Genomic DNA, 12,885 nt, shown 5'->3' with positions numbered 1-12,885 from the left:
AGAAGCAATCGATTTTTCTTAACTGTTTCGTTATGACTATTTACTATTTATTTGTTCTGCATAAGCACTATTTAAACAAGAAGCAATATTTACTCTTCCTAAAAGTAAAAAACTCACCAACTTATTTTTGTGTTTAGGAGAATTTTCATGTTTCTTAATTTTAATTTCTAAATGTTTCAAGTCAGAAACTCCAGTTTTCGTCCAGTTTTCTTCGCCTCCTCCAAACAATTAACATACAAAACAAAAAAATCTAATTGTTTGGTCACAACCACAGGGTCTTATAAATGTTTTTATCAAATTTGCGAAAGCCGGCCCACTTTTTGCACTCTTTCTGCAGCTCAACTAAATTCAACACTGGCGTTGGATGTCCGTTATTTTTCAATTCGATTTTTTCCTCGAAACTTACATTACTAATAACAAGTTTTTTTATTTCACAAACCCTCATTTTAAACTTAAACTTATAAAATATAATGTCTTAAAAAGCGCCAAAGCAAAAACAAAACACGTATAACAACACTGCAGTGATACGGGATACTGCCACATGGAGTCCCAAAACAAAGCGCACGAGCCTATCGTCACCTACCCCTCCACGTGCCAATTTGTCCAATCATATGTAAAAATAGTCTTGCACGGTGGACTACGATTTCACCATCCGCGATGGACTGGGGATTGCGCGCGCGGTTAAACATAAGTCTTTGGTACGATCATAGATGGCAGATGGCATTAATCTGAGCTACGTTCACGGAGTACATGCACTTTATGCAACCAACCTAACATCCAAGAGATATAGAATGCATGCTATTTAGATTTCTTATTGATTTAAATAAATACATTATTTTAAGTTTATAGTTTGAAAATATCTGGGGAGGCGGAGTCCCAGAGTCCTCCTTCACGAGTCGCCACTGATACTTACCTAATATTTATAGTATATGACATACTTGAAATTTTGTGGCTAATCTGCGAGTACTGGTGCCAGCATCATCTTCCATGGAATTTAAAGTTTCTAGTTCCAAGTTTCTGACACTGAATTTCTTTCTTTCCAACATTAGCTTATTGGCGTTCAAAACTCCCATAATGTCTTAAATGTTGAATTGATCTTACAAACAATTTTATTACTGGTATTGGTCGGTTGGAACAATTCATCTGATGTTGTCTTCTTACAACAGTGTTCTTTTCTCCTAAAAAAAAGGAGGCACAAATCATATCAACTTTTTCTTAATTTGTATGCATGCTTTTTCATAATATCGTGCAGAAACCAGAACATGAAAGCACAAAAATGCATTATACTGTAACTAAATAATGATAACGTTAACATAAATTAGACTTTTTCTGCAATTAAATATTATTATCTATTTCGTTTCGGTAAATATTTTTACTATTAATATACGTTTAAAAGGGCAAAAATAATTATTTTGACACATAAATTAGGTTTATTTACATTAGTAACGTATCTACATAACAATATTAGTTACTATTTAATAAATCTCGTAAAAAATTTTAATTTTGTTTTTTTAATGTTCAGAAATTCGTCCACATTGACATCAAATAAATATAGTGACTTTAAAATAACACACTGCTAAGTCATACAGAAGCAATCTATTGTAAATTATTTTCCATTGTAGTTTGGCTTTCTAGTTGATTTAAAAGGATAAAAACTGGCAATGCTGATAAGTAATGATACAACTTACTTACTAGGCTAACGATTTATATTTCACACTAGCGGCATAAACAAAAGTTTAAGTGTAGTTTAATTATCGAATTGTAACTCGAGTGTTTATTTGATTAAAAAAAAGAATTTCAGATTAATCTAGGGAATACATACTGTTATCCCTAAAAAACTGACGATCCCACTTAAAGTTACACCCTATATACAGAATGTAAGAAGTATGACTGCCATAACTTCAGCATGAGATAATCATAAATGAACAAAAAAGTTGTATATTATAGGGGTGTAAGATTAACAGTTTTCAAAATACAGCGAATATTAATATTGGGGAGTTTCATCAGAATGTGACAACAGCGCTACACAGCCGATGCACACCTCGTGTGCACGCGGCAGGCTTGTCCTACGGAAAAAAAGTAAACAACTATTATTGTGAAATATTTAGTAAATTTCAAGACAATTGTCTTCCAGTTTTTAAATAAATAAAATAAAATACATCGATTTTGTAGTACGAAGATAGTGTTGTGCTTAAATTTTAGTAATTATGAATTTCTTAAAACTGGAACTTAACTTTTAATCAAATTTGAAAAATATTTAAAGTACCCAAAGAAAAATTGACGTCGTCCAAATATTCATATGTATTAAAAATAATTTAGGGACTTACCAAAAAGCTAAATTCAGTAATTTTTAAATGCACAAGTACAAAACAAACTACAACATATGCTCAAAATGTCCACCACCATTTCGACACCTTCGAATCCAATTTTCGCGCACTCGCTACAAAACACCTCAAGAAAATGAAATAGTGGTATGCAAAAAACACTTCACGGTCCAATTCCAGATACCAACACCAACTGAATTGCGTATTGAAGGTTAGTACCTCGTATTATATTAATCGCCCGCGCCGTTGTCACATTGCTCAATATGAATTTTATCGAATTTTAAATTTATTAACAAAGCTAATTATTTTTTAGAATTAAGCATAAAGAAGTTCAAAAAAGTGATAAACACTGTATTTTATGGTATTCTATGCACGCAGTTATTTTAATATTCCTTAATTAATCGAACATTTGTACATCAAGTTGGAGGTTTTGATAATTTTTTTCTCGAAAATGGTTGAGTTTAGGACTTTTGTCATATAAGGTTTTTTATTTTATTTTAATGTATTCTATCGTCTGTTACAATTAAGGCAGTCAAACTTCTAACACCCTGTATACACACACTTAAGTTTCTAACCGCAAGAAATAGTACCTACCATAAATTTGATGAGTAATACATTTAGTAACCATATTTTTTATTTAGACATTAATTTCTTACACAGTATTTAATAGTCCTTTAATAATTTAATATTGTTTGATAATAAAGGTATTGCATTATTCCACCAATAAAATTCTACAGGTAATTTTTTTTAACAAAAATAAAAAAGTTCATATGAATGTAGGTCGGCCATCGTCACATTTTTGAGATACAGGGTGATAAAATATTGCCATTTTTTATCTGCTCTCATTCGTTTTACATATTTGTAAGATAATCCATTCAAATTCAGTACTGTTTAAAGTACCATGGTTTCTCGGGTTATGTATCTGGTTGCCACCACTAAGGCACATCTCGGGGACTACCAACGTATGAGAAGCAGTTCCATTCATAGCGGCTTTAGAACCAGTAGCAAAAACTGATATCAACATCAGAGCCAGCCGAGTCCGCCTCACAGAGTTAGTCCGGGAACAACAAAGGCAGGTTCTCGGCTAAAGCAATGTAAGTCTGAACTAATGACGACTAGGTACTCTTCCACGGTATAACAACCTGAAAAACCATGCTACTTTAAATGTCAGCACAGGCCTTGAAAACCACTGTTACAAATTCAGTGCATCAATGCTTTTTGGAGATCTGACAAAATCTACAAATTACCATTGAAACTTTTCTGTTCTAATGACACTGATTCGTGAAAGAAAATTTTCTTGGGTTTATCCTGTAACATTTCTATTTTGTGGATTTTTTGTAACTTTAGCTTCTTAAATAGTATTCAAGACGTGATTACCCTCGGCATGGTCATATTTTTTAAAGGGTCTGGTGACTAGCCCTGAATAAAACTATAACATGGTTTCAAGTTTGCTAAACTAACCAACCAGCCAGTGAATACAATCATTGCACCAGTCTATCCACTAGGAAATGTATAAAACAAATGAAAAAAAATACAATTTTATGAGCCCATACTCCGAAAACAAAGCATTTATAGGCCTATGGTCATAGTAACATTTTTTTTATTTTTTCGTCAAAGTACAACCCGTACAACATTGTTGTAGGAATATTGCAACTCCTTTTTTTCCTATTGTGAACTTGGTTAGTGAAATACGAGTTAAATATGACATAGTGTTTGATTAAAACAAATTAGTATTGTTCTGTCACAGTATAACGTTGAAATTGTTACATCATACATGAATATGTTGTATTGTAAATACTAATAAAGAAGGAAATAATTTGAATATTTAGTACTTACATATACATTGGGGCTGATCTGAATTTGAAATAAAAATTTTTGGTTGGGATAGTAGCCTCACAATATTTAGTTATTTTTATTTGCATTATAAAATTTAATCAAATTGATATCAGTCCTCTTATATCCATGGGACACTTTAGGCACTATAAAAGAATGTAATATTTGACACTGATTTTTTTTAGAAGAACTTGGTGTTTCAAGAGATACAGGTGATAGTGGGACAAACCTAGCTGAAATTTTATCAAATGCTCTTCCTCAATCTGCAGATATTAAAATAAAAGAAAAAAGCAGTGATAGTTCTGTAAGTAGATAAAATTTTCCTTAGAAATGTATTATTATCTGCTGAATATATAAATATTATTGACTTAATGAAATCAGTACAGTTTAAAGCATTTAAAAGTAAAAAAATATGCTCCTTTGGAGTAGGTACCTGCAAAATCCAAAAGGTATTATCTTTAGCTCATTCATTTATGTTTTCTGACAAATTTATAAATTTATTACACAAGGTATAATTATAAAATAGTTGACCAACAATAACAAATTTAAAAAATTGGGTTTAAAATTTAAACTATTTTTTTTTAATTACAGTAATTCAAGTTTGGTATGTAGCTTTGTTTTTTATTATATCCAAGTATATACGCATTATACATTTTTTATGTATCTACAGGAGTGTAATTCAAGGGATTAATTTATTAAAATTGGATCCTAATTAGGATAGATCTGTTTTTGAGATAAATGAACGATTTATGAATGAAATAAAGTATGTGACTGGACTGCCCTTAATCGTCTTTTGCAGTTAGATGAACAGTATTTTTATATGTATTAATTTTTAGTACCTTGTATCTCAAAAATGAATCATTTCAAAACATATGTAATTTTTTTTAATTTATGATATAGAAATCGCCTTAATTACTTTTTATTTGTTACACCCTTTAGATATGTTTACAACAATTTATAAAAACATATGTGTACAGAATGTCCTTATATTATCTTAGCTGAAACACTGAAGTAAATGGTTATACACGAAAACTAAAATTAAAATGTATCTAACCTGTTTACTGCACAGCTATTACTAACTTCAGTTGCCTTTCAAAAGAGTTCGGAACATGATTAGATTCTGCTTAAATTTAAACTCTTCATGATTTAATTTTGGTTATTTTATTAACTTTGAATTAATTTAATATGTTAGCACCGATTCACTGCTGTAGAGTCCGAATAAGAAAAAAAGGGGAAACGTACCTTTTTCAAATTTAGTTAAATGCATATACTGCTTTAATAGTAACACATAATTTTCTGTAAAAACTTGAAACAATTTTGAAAAAATATTTCATATACATCAGATTAGCGTCTTTATTTATTTTTGTTTTTCGTTTTTTAAAACAAAAACAATTATTTTAAAACATTTGTTTTATTTAAAATTAGTAACATATCTATAGATATACAGGGTAAGTTAATGGCAGATTGTTAATGTCAAAATATAGGGATTGAGCCAAACATGCCTTAATCAATTGTTGCTCTTTTTCGTTCTACAGGGTGTTAAAGTTGAAAAAATATTTTCGATTTTTTTGCTATATTTTAAGTATGTATGGACCGGTTGTTTTGAAAATTTGTAATTTCACGTTTTTTGAGGTGGCAAATACGAATATGCAAACAGTGTTTTACTGTCTTATCAATGTAAAAATATGTCTAACTTTTGGTATTTTACAATTTTGAATTTTTTTAACTAGATATTGTTGAACTACGTATAATTCTAAATAAAAAAGGAATACTTGTTACAAATTGATAAACTCATCCGTTTTTGAGATACAGTAATTTTAAGTTTTTGAGATTCGGCGGGAATTAAATTATTAAATTAATTAAAACATTTTTTTTCCAAAGTAGTGGGCATTGACATAATAAATTGACAACACATTATACCCGAGAAGTAAGAGAATATCTTAATAGAAATTTCCCGCATCGTTGGATTGGACGCGGTAGCGAAGAACCTCGGTCTGCACATAGCCCTGATTTAAATCCGCTGGATTTTTACTTTTGGATCTATCTCAAGTCTCTAGGTTACAAAGACATTATTAATAGTCCAGAACAACTGTGGACAAATATTTAAGAATCAGTTCATATTATTATCAAACAACATAGCACTTTATTTAACATCAGACAGAATTTAAATAAGTGCATTGAAGTCACTGGTGGTTACTTCGAGAATCTTTTATCATTAATAATTTAAGATATGCATAATAAAATTTGCTGTAATGTTTGTTTTAATTCTTAATTGAGACTTGGTATCTTAAGACCTGCTAATTTTCTAATTTAATTCCTGTCGAATCTCAAAAACTTAAAATGTCTGTTTCTCAAAAACGGTTAAGTTTATTGATTTATAGCAAGTATACCTTTTTTACTTAGAATTCGCCACGGTAGCGCAGTCGGTCGAGAGTGCGGTGGCAAGCATTTGTCAGCTAGGCTTCCTACTCTGGTCCGGGTTCGATCCCCGATGTCGGCACTGGCAATGTCGATGGATAATGGGTGTTTGTCCGCGTTTTTTCAAGTGTAGCCCCCTTCCGCACAAGCCTTTGGCTTTTGGATTTGGGGGTTGTCTCATTTCTGTGGTGTGTTTTATTTTTATTTTATAATTGAACGTAGTTCTATAATTTCTAGTTAAGAAATTCAAAATTGTAAAATACAAAAAGTTAAGACATATTTTTACATTGATAGGACAGTTAACTAGTGCCTCCTAGACGTGACCCCAACACTGTTTGCATATTCGTATTTGCCACCTCAAAAAATGTAAAACTACAAATTTTCAAAACAATTATACATATATAAAATACTTATAGCAAAAAATGGGAAATATTTTTTCAACTTTAACATCCTGTATAACGAAAAGGAGCAACAATTGACTAAAGCATGTTCGGCTCAATTGCTATATTTTGACGTAAACAATCTGGCATTAAGCTGTGTACCATTATTAATGACTCACCCTGTATATCAAAGTTTTTTTTAATGTTCGGCGCTTCGAACACAGTGATATAAAAAAGTGTGGTGACTTTAAAATAACATGTTAAATTATACAAAAGCAGTCTGGTATAATAAATTATTTTGTATTGTAACTTGACACACAGTAAATTGGTTTAAAAACAACTGTCAACGCTGATAGTGTACTAATATGCAAATTCCAGGTGTCCTGCTTTAACCCGCCTAGTGGCAGTTTACACAATAATTTGAAAGTTTGAAAAACTAGTTATAACTCAGCTGTTTATTTGATTAATAAATAAAGAATTTCAGATTCGTATTCACACATACTATTATTCCAAAAAAACTAACCCCCACTTAAAGTTGCACCCAGTATTTCTTGTTTTACAAAAAGCTAAGATTTCTATGGTTGGTTGGTGTGACTTAGTGTTAAGGATAATTTTTGTTAGATTAGATTGATATAATAAGTTTTATATTCGTACAGCGGTTCATAAGGACAATTACGGTTACTAGGATAACATATTTTCCTGATAGATCCTCTTGCGGGAATTTCTGCCATTCTTAGATTTTGAATTGCCTTTCTTGTTCCTATTCAGTTAAAAAAGATTACTTTATTCTAGAATGGATCTACAAAATTTTTCTCAAAATTTCTCTCCACAACAAGGTGTACCACAAGGTTTTTCTCTGTCTCCATTTTTATACAATATTTACTGTAACAGCATCAAGTCTGAATTAAGAAAAAAAAAAAACAGTTGAATACGGATCTACATATTCTTCGATAAACTGATGTTACTGCTTTGATAAACCCTGATTCCAGATTAAATCTAACCATAATAAAGTTATGGCAGTTTCTTCATTTGATACAAAGTTGGTACAATAAATGACAATGCAATTAAATCTTAATTCTTCATTTTTACTCATAACAATCACACAAATTCAATATAAAAAAATGTATAACAAAAATGAACCATGTTCCTAGTTTAATATGTAAAAAAATAAAGAAATTTTTAAGGAATCAGCTACACATATCTACAAAACTATTTTAATATCAAAATTTGGTCTGATTTATAAACTGTTACATACTATAATTTTTTTTATTAAAGTCCTAAATAACAGTCTATTGTTGCGGAAAAGAAATATGTAGGAACCAAATAAAGTAAAAACAATATGTTGATTCAATTAAATCTGCTGTCATTAAGGTAGGCATTGAAAAGAAAATATGTTTTTCGAAACCATTTTGTTTTTTAAAATTTGATAAAATAGGGAGGTGTTAGGAGACCTGGTATGTTCAAGATGTCCCAAAAATTCAAAACCAAGAGGCGACAGAGTTTTATTTTTCCAGTTTTAAGGTTTCTAAAATTATCATCCTACTTTGTAGTTAGTGATATCACAAAAATATACAAGATCAAACTGGCCTTTTTTCTTAAAATGGTATAATGCTTGCTTGCCATTTATCATTTATGATAAAAAATTAATTAATTTTGACTGTATTTCAAAAATAACTGTTTTGTAATATTTTTGCCATGTAGTTCATTGGTTTCTTCAGTTTATATTTACAGTATTTTGAATAATTTATGGTCAACAAATTCATCAAATCAACCTTAAAAATATGACAATAATCATCCAAAAACCTTAAAACCGAGGAATACAAAATTTGTTAGAAAATCATATCAGTAACAAGAATTTTTTTTTTATTGGTTTTGAGTGCAAAATTCTTCTGTAATATTTAGCTAAAAACGGAATCATAAAATTATTAATTATGTAATTGTGGCATCCAAATATTCATCTAATTGTAGTGATTTTTACAAATTTAAAAAGGTCGTTATATCTCAAAAACTAAAAGATTATTTTGGCTAGTCATGGTTCGGCCTATCAATCCTTGCCAACTTGGTATTGACTTTTGGAACACTCAGTATATATCATATTACCCAGAAAAGCTTTAAGGAGGTTCGATACCAAAAAAAAAATGGTAAGAAAGTTTTCAAAGCAATTGAAATCTGTTAATAAATATGCAAACTGTCTCGTGTAAAAATATCAGATCGATTGCCAATATAGTTTTTTTTAAAAAATGATATTAAAAATTGTGCTCTTATACACAGGCTCTTATGGGAGTTGGGGCAAAAACTTTAATCAAACCTGAATATTGCTCTTAAAAATGGTTAGGATCGGGAAAATAAAATTGTAATTAAAGAATTAAATATTACTAAACATTTTAAAGCAATAAAAATATGCACTTACAATGTAATTATTGAGTTAATGGAATGAATATATAACGTTTTGACAAATTTGAACAAACATCTGATCCAATGAAAGAAAATATGGCAACACTGTGTGCTGTATTTAACGCTTCGACTGACGCGCTATATTTGAATAGCTCGATTGTAGACTATAAAATTATTCCAGTCGAAATCATATGTAGTAATAATTAATATTAAATAAATTTTTCGTGATCTAATGCAATATAATAGCAATTTGAAACAAAAATTGAAAGGATCTCTTTGCAAAACGAACAGTATAGATGTTCTGTCGTAATCTTCAATTTGACAAGGCGCCTCACTATCATACACTGAACTTCTTGATAGTTATCATGTGGATTCTCGGTTTGCACATTTTACTTTTTTCTCATCAATCCACATTCTGTTTCATAGGCATTTTATATTACTTTTCAGTCATTACTTTTCCTTTGTACCTTGGATGTTCATTCATGTTTACGGAATACACGCAAAGTTGACAGTAATGACAGTTGACCCAACTTTTACCACCACGCCATAACAATGTTGCCAGATTTCATCCATAATTTTACAAGCTCTTAATGAATAAATAGACACTTTTATTCAAATAAAAAGTTGATTGCCGTGCATTAAACACGAAAAATATATGCAAGCTAATATGTGTTGTATAAATTTCATTCGTATATATTATATTTAGTTCGCTCAAATTAATTTATGTAAGGTTGGTACAACGAAACTACCATGTATAAGCATAGGCTTCCTTCCCGCACCGCCTGCCCCACAAGAGATGTATCGAACATCCTTAACAATTCACAAATGTTTATTACTCTTAAGTTCATGACTATTGCTCAATAATAACCAAATTATTTCATTGTCCATAACAAATATGTTTACATTAAGATATATGTTTTATGTAGTATTTTGAATACATATAACAATATATCAGATATCATTCTAGAGTAAGATATCTCTTACTTTTCACATGTTTAGAGCGAGATCTAATATCCGTCTGAAGTCACCACGTAATGAGTAAAGATTTTAATAGCATTGTGCACTTATGTGATATTAACAACTCTTCAATGAATGAAATTATTAAATTAATTCGTTAGTATGTTTAGATAAATAGTAATGTATTTCCTATTCAATATATACATATATATTTTTTGTTTATATGAACATAAACTTTATTTTTGAATTCTACAATTTGTGTTTTGAGTTGTTTGAAATGTCTGAACATTGTTTGCAGAGCAGCAATTGGAAACGATTGCAAACTATTGTCAGTCTCATTGCGCATTATGTACAATAGGGTTGTTGACCAAATTTCAAAAAGTAGATAATATAATTCTACACGTACTAACTAGTGTGTATACACAATTAGAGATTGAGGAATGCGTGAGAACAGTTTTAAAATAATTATTTAAAACTGATTTTTTTATAACATTTCAAAACGGCTGTGACGTCATAAGGGGCACCTTGTAGTGAAATTATGTGTAAATGATTGCGTAAAGGAAAAAAATTGAAAGATGACGCTCTGTCAACACTGTCAGTAGTGTCAGTCTGTCAGTGACACTGTCGTATAAAATATTTTCAAGTCTATGAGTTATTTTCCTCAGTCAAGTAAATTATTATTTAGTAATAATCATTTAATATCTTCCCTTATAATTAATGCAGAATGTGTGAATCGGGATTTGTGAAAGTTACTTCGCAAATTTTACCGAAAATTGATATTTTTATGATCATGGATTGAATTTTTAAAAAGAGACGAGCGTTTTAATATTGGCGAAATCAGAGGTATAAAAGCAGTCAGGTAAGGATCATCTTATTTGAATGATTTTATTGTATTTATTTATATAAAATACCTATTTATTTATGGAAATTTATAGTGCAGTTCGGGAGTCTTATGGAGACAATGCAATTGGCTATGTGGAATGTGGAACAAAACACCACTTAAATTTTGTTGAATCCATTACAATCAGGAAGTTAATAATAACTATCACAAATACTCTTAATTGACAGACTGCTGTCATTAGTGTCACTTTTGTTTAAAAAACAGGAAACAGGGCAGCAGGGTTTGATGGCCAATTTTGACATATTTTCTTCTTCTTCAAAATTATGCAATAGGATCGCTACTAGCTTCTTGTTCAATTGCCCCTTATGACGTCAGACTAGTTTTTAAGTAACGCAAAAATTCATAAATGGTTTCTACCACTAATTTGTCATATATTTAAAATTTGACTATACAGGCATGTTTTTTTATATACAATCTTTGACTCAACAACAATTTGTATATGGTTTGTTTTTACAGTGGACAACCCTATTATCAAGCCATTAGAAACTGGCTATTGTAAATAAAACTAATAATACCTACTACATTATTTTAGTGTCCACAAATTGGAAAATTGCATAGATAAACAAGAGTAAAAAGTGCATTTGTGGACTTTAAAGATGGCGGATACCTTCATTTGTAGATTTTTTCTAGATTTGTGGATTTCATTTTCTTTCAAAGGACAATTCGTTTAATAAAATTAAGATTACATATGTTTTGTGGTTTTAATATAAATTTGAAAAGAAAATTAATTTCTGTTACTGATGTTATAAATAGTATGTTTTTAAAAGTGATCAATATCCTTTGGCATTTTTTAGAATGGTTGTAGTGAAGTTAGTGAATCTTCTTCAACATCTTCAGAGATAGGTAATTCAATATCAAATTTAAGTAGTAGCTTAATAAATGTAACCACTGGATCTTCAGCAGGAACAAGTAAAGCACCTGGATCTCAATTAACACATAAACCAATTCCTTTCCAAAGACACACCACGATAAATTTAGAATTATCTAATAAATTAATGGCTATTGAAAAAGATCCTACCTTAGGTATAATATACATATTTTCAGTAGGTGGTTAATACGATTAATTCCTTTGGTAAGTTTCAGATGCTATAGAAAGAGAACAAAGAAAACAAAATATGTGTTATGCTTATAACAATTTAGGTGGCCCATTTTATAGTGGAAGTGATACTGTAGAAAGTGTAGTTGGTAAGTGCATTTATTTTATTTATTTATTGTCAAATGACAGTTCAGTGTTGTACAGATAATTCATATTTTATTGATATACAGGAGTGGCATCTATTAAAAACTGTTTTTACATAATTTTATTGATGTAATTGTAAAAAACATTACTATTTACATGAATTTTTTAAAATAAAGTGGTCTGGTTTAGGAAAATGCATGTCCCTTCATTCTCCTACCCATTCATGATCTAATTTCCAAATATATAAATATTTTTTGTTTCTTTAAATTATAATTTTGATTCCCCTAAGAGATTATTAAACTTTTACTAAAACAGCATGTTTTATATATTAACTTGTGAATGTTCTGTCAATCTGTATTATTTTGCAGCAAAATTGACTCGGTATTTTTTCTAATATTTTGGAAACATTCTTATGTCACAGTGAATATGCCAAAATATTAATGTTGACAAAAATATTTCCTCTATGCTCAGGAATATTGTCATTACTTGCTCAATATA

General features: G+C 29.8%; 1 protein-coding gene across 5 annotated transcripts in view; it reads left to right on the top strand.

Moving 5' to 3' along the window:
* LOC108913654 (RING finger protein unkempt homolog) overlaps positions 1-12,885 on the top strand; it is an 89,972-nt gene that overhangs the window by 59,882 nt on the left and 17,205 nt on the right. For 2 of the 5 annotated variants that reach the window (XM_018719236.2, XM_018719240.2), the window contains 3 exons: positions 4,343-4,461; positions 12,002-12,230; positions 12,285-12,392. In XM_018719236.2, coding sequence (XP_018574752.1) covers positions 4,343-4,461; positions 12,002-12,230; positions 12,285-12,392 — 456 coding nt within the window. The remainder of the gene's footprint in view (positions 1-4,342; positions 4,462-12,001; positions 12,231-12,284; positions 12,393-12,885) is intronic. The other 3 variants (XM_018719239.2, XM_018719237.2, XM_018719238.2) reach the window with 3 other exon arrangements.

The sequence above is a fragment of the Anoplophora glabripennis genome, unplaced genomic scaffold (genome assembly GCF_000390285.2).
Source record: "Anoplophora glabripennis isolate ALB-LARVAE unplaced genomic scaffold, Agla_2.0 scaffold947, whole genome shotgun sequence".
NCBI classification, from domain to species: Eukaryota; Metazoa; Arthropoda; class Insecta; order Coleoptera; family Cerambycidae; genus Anoplophora; species Anoplophora glabripennis.
The sequence above is the reverse complement of the archived record's forward strand: the minus strand, read 5'-3'. Positions and strand labels throughout refer to the sequence as shown.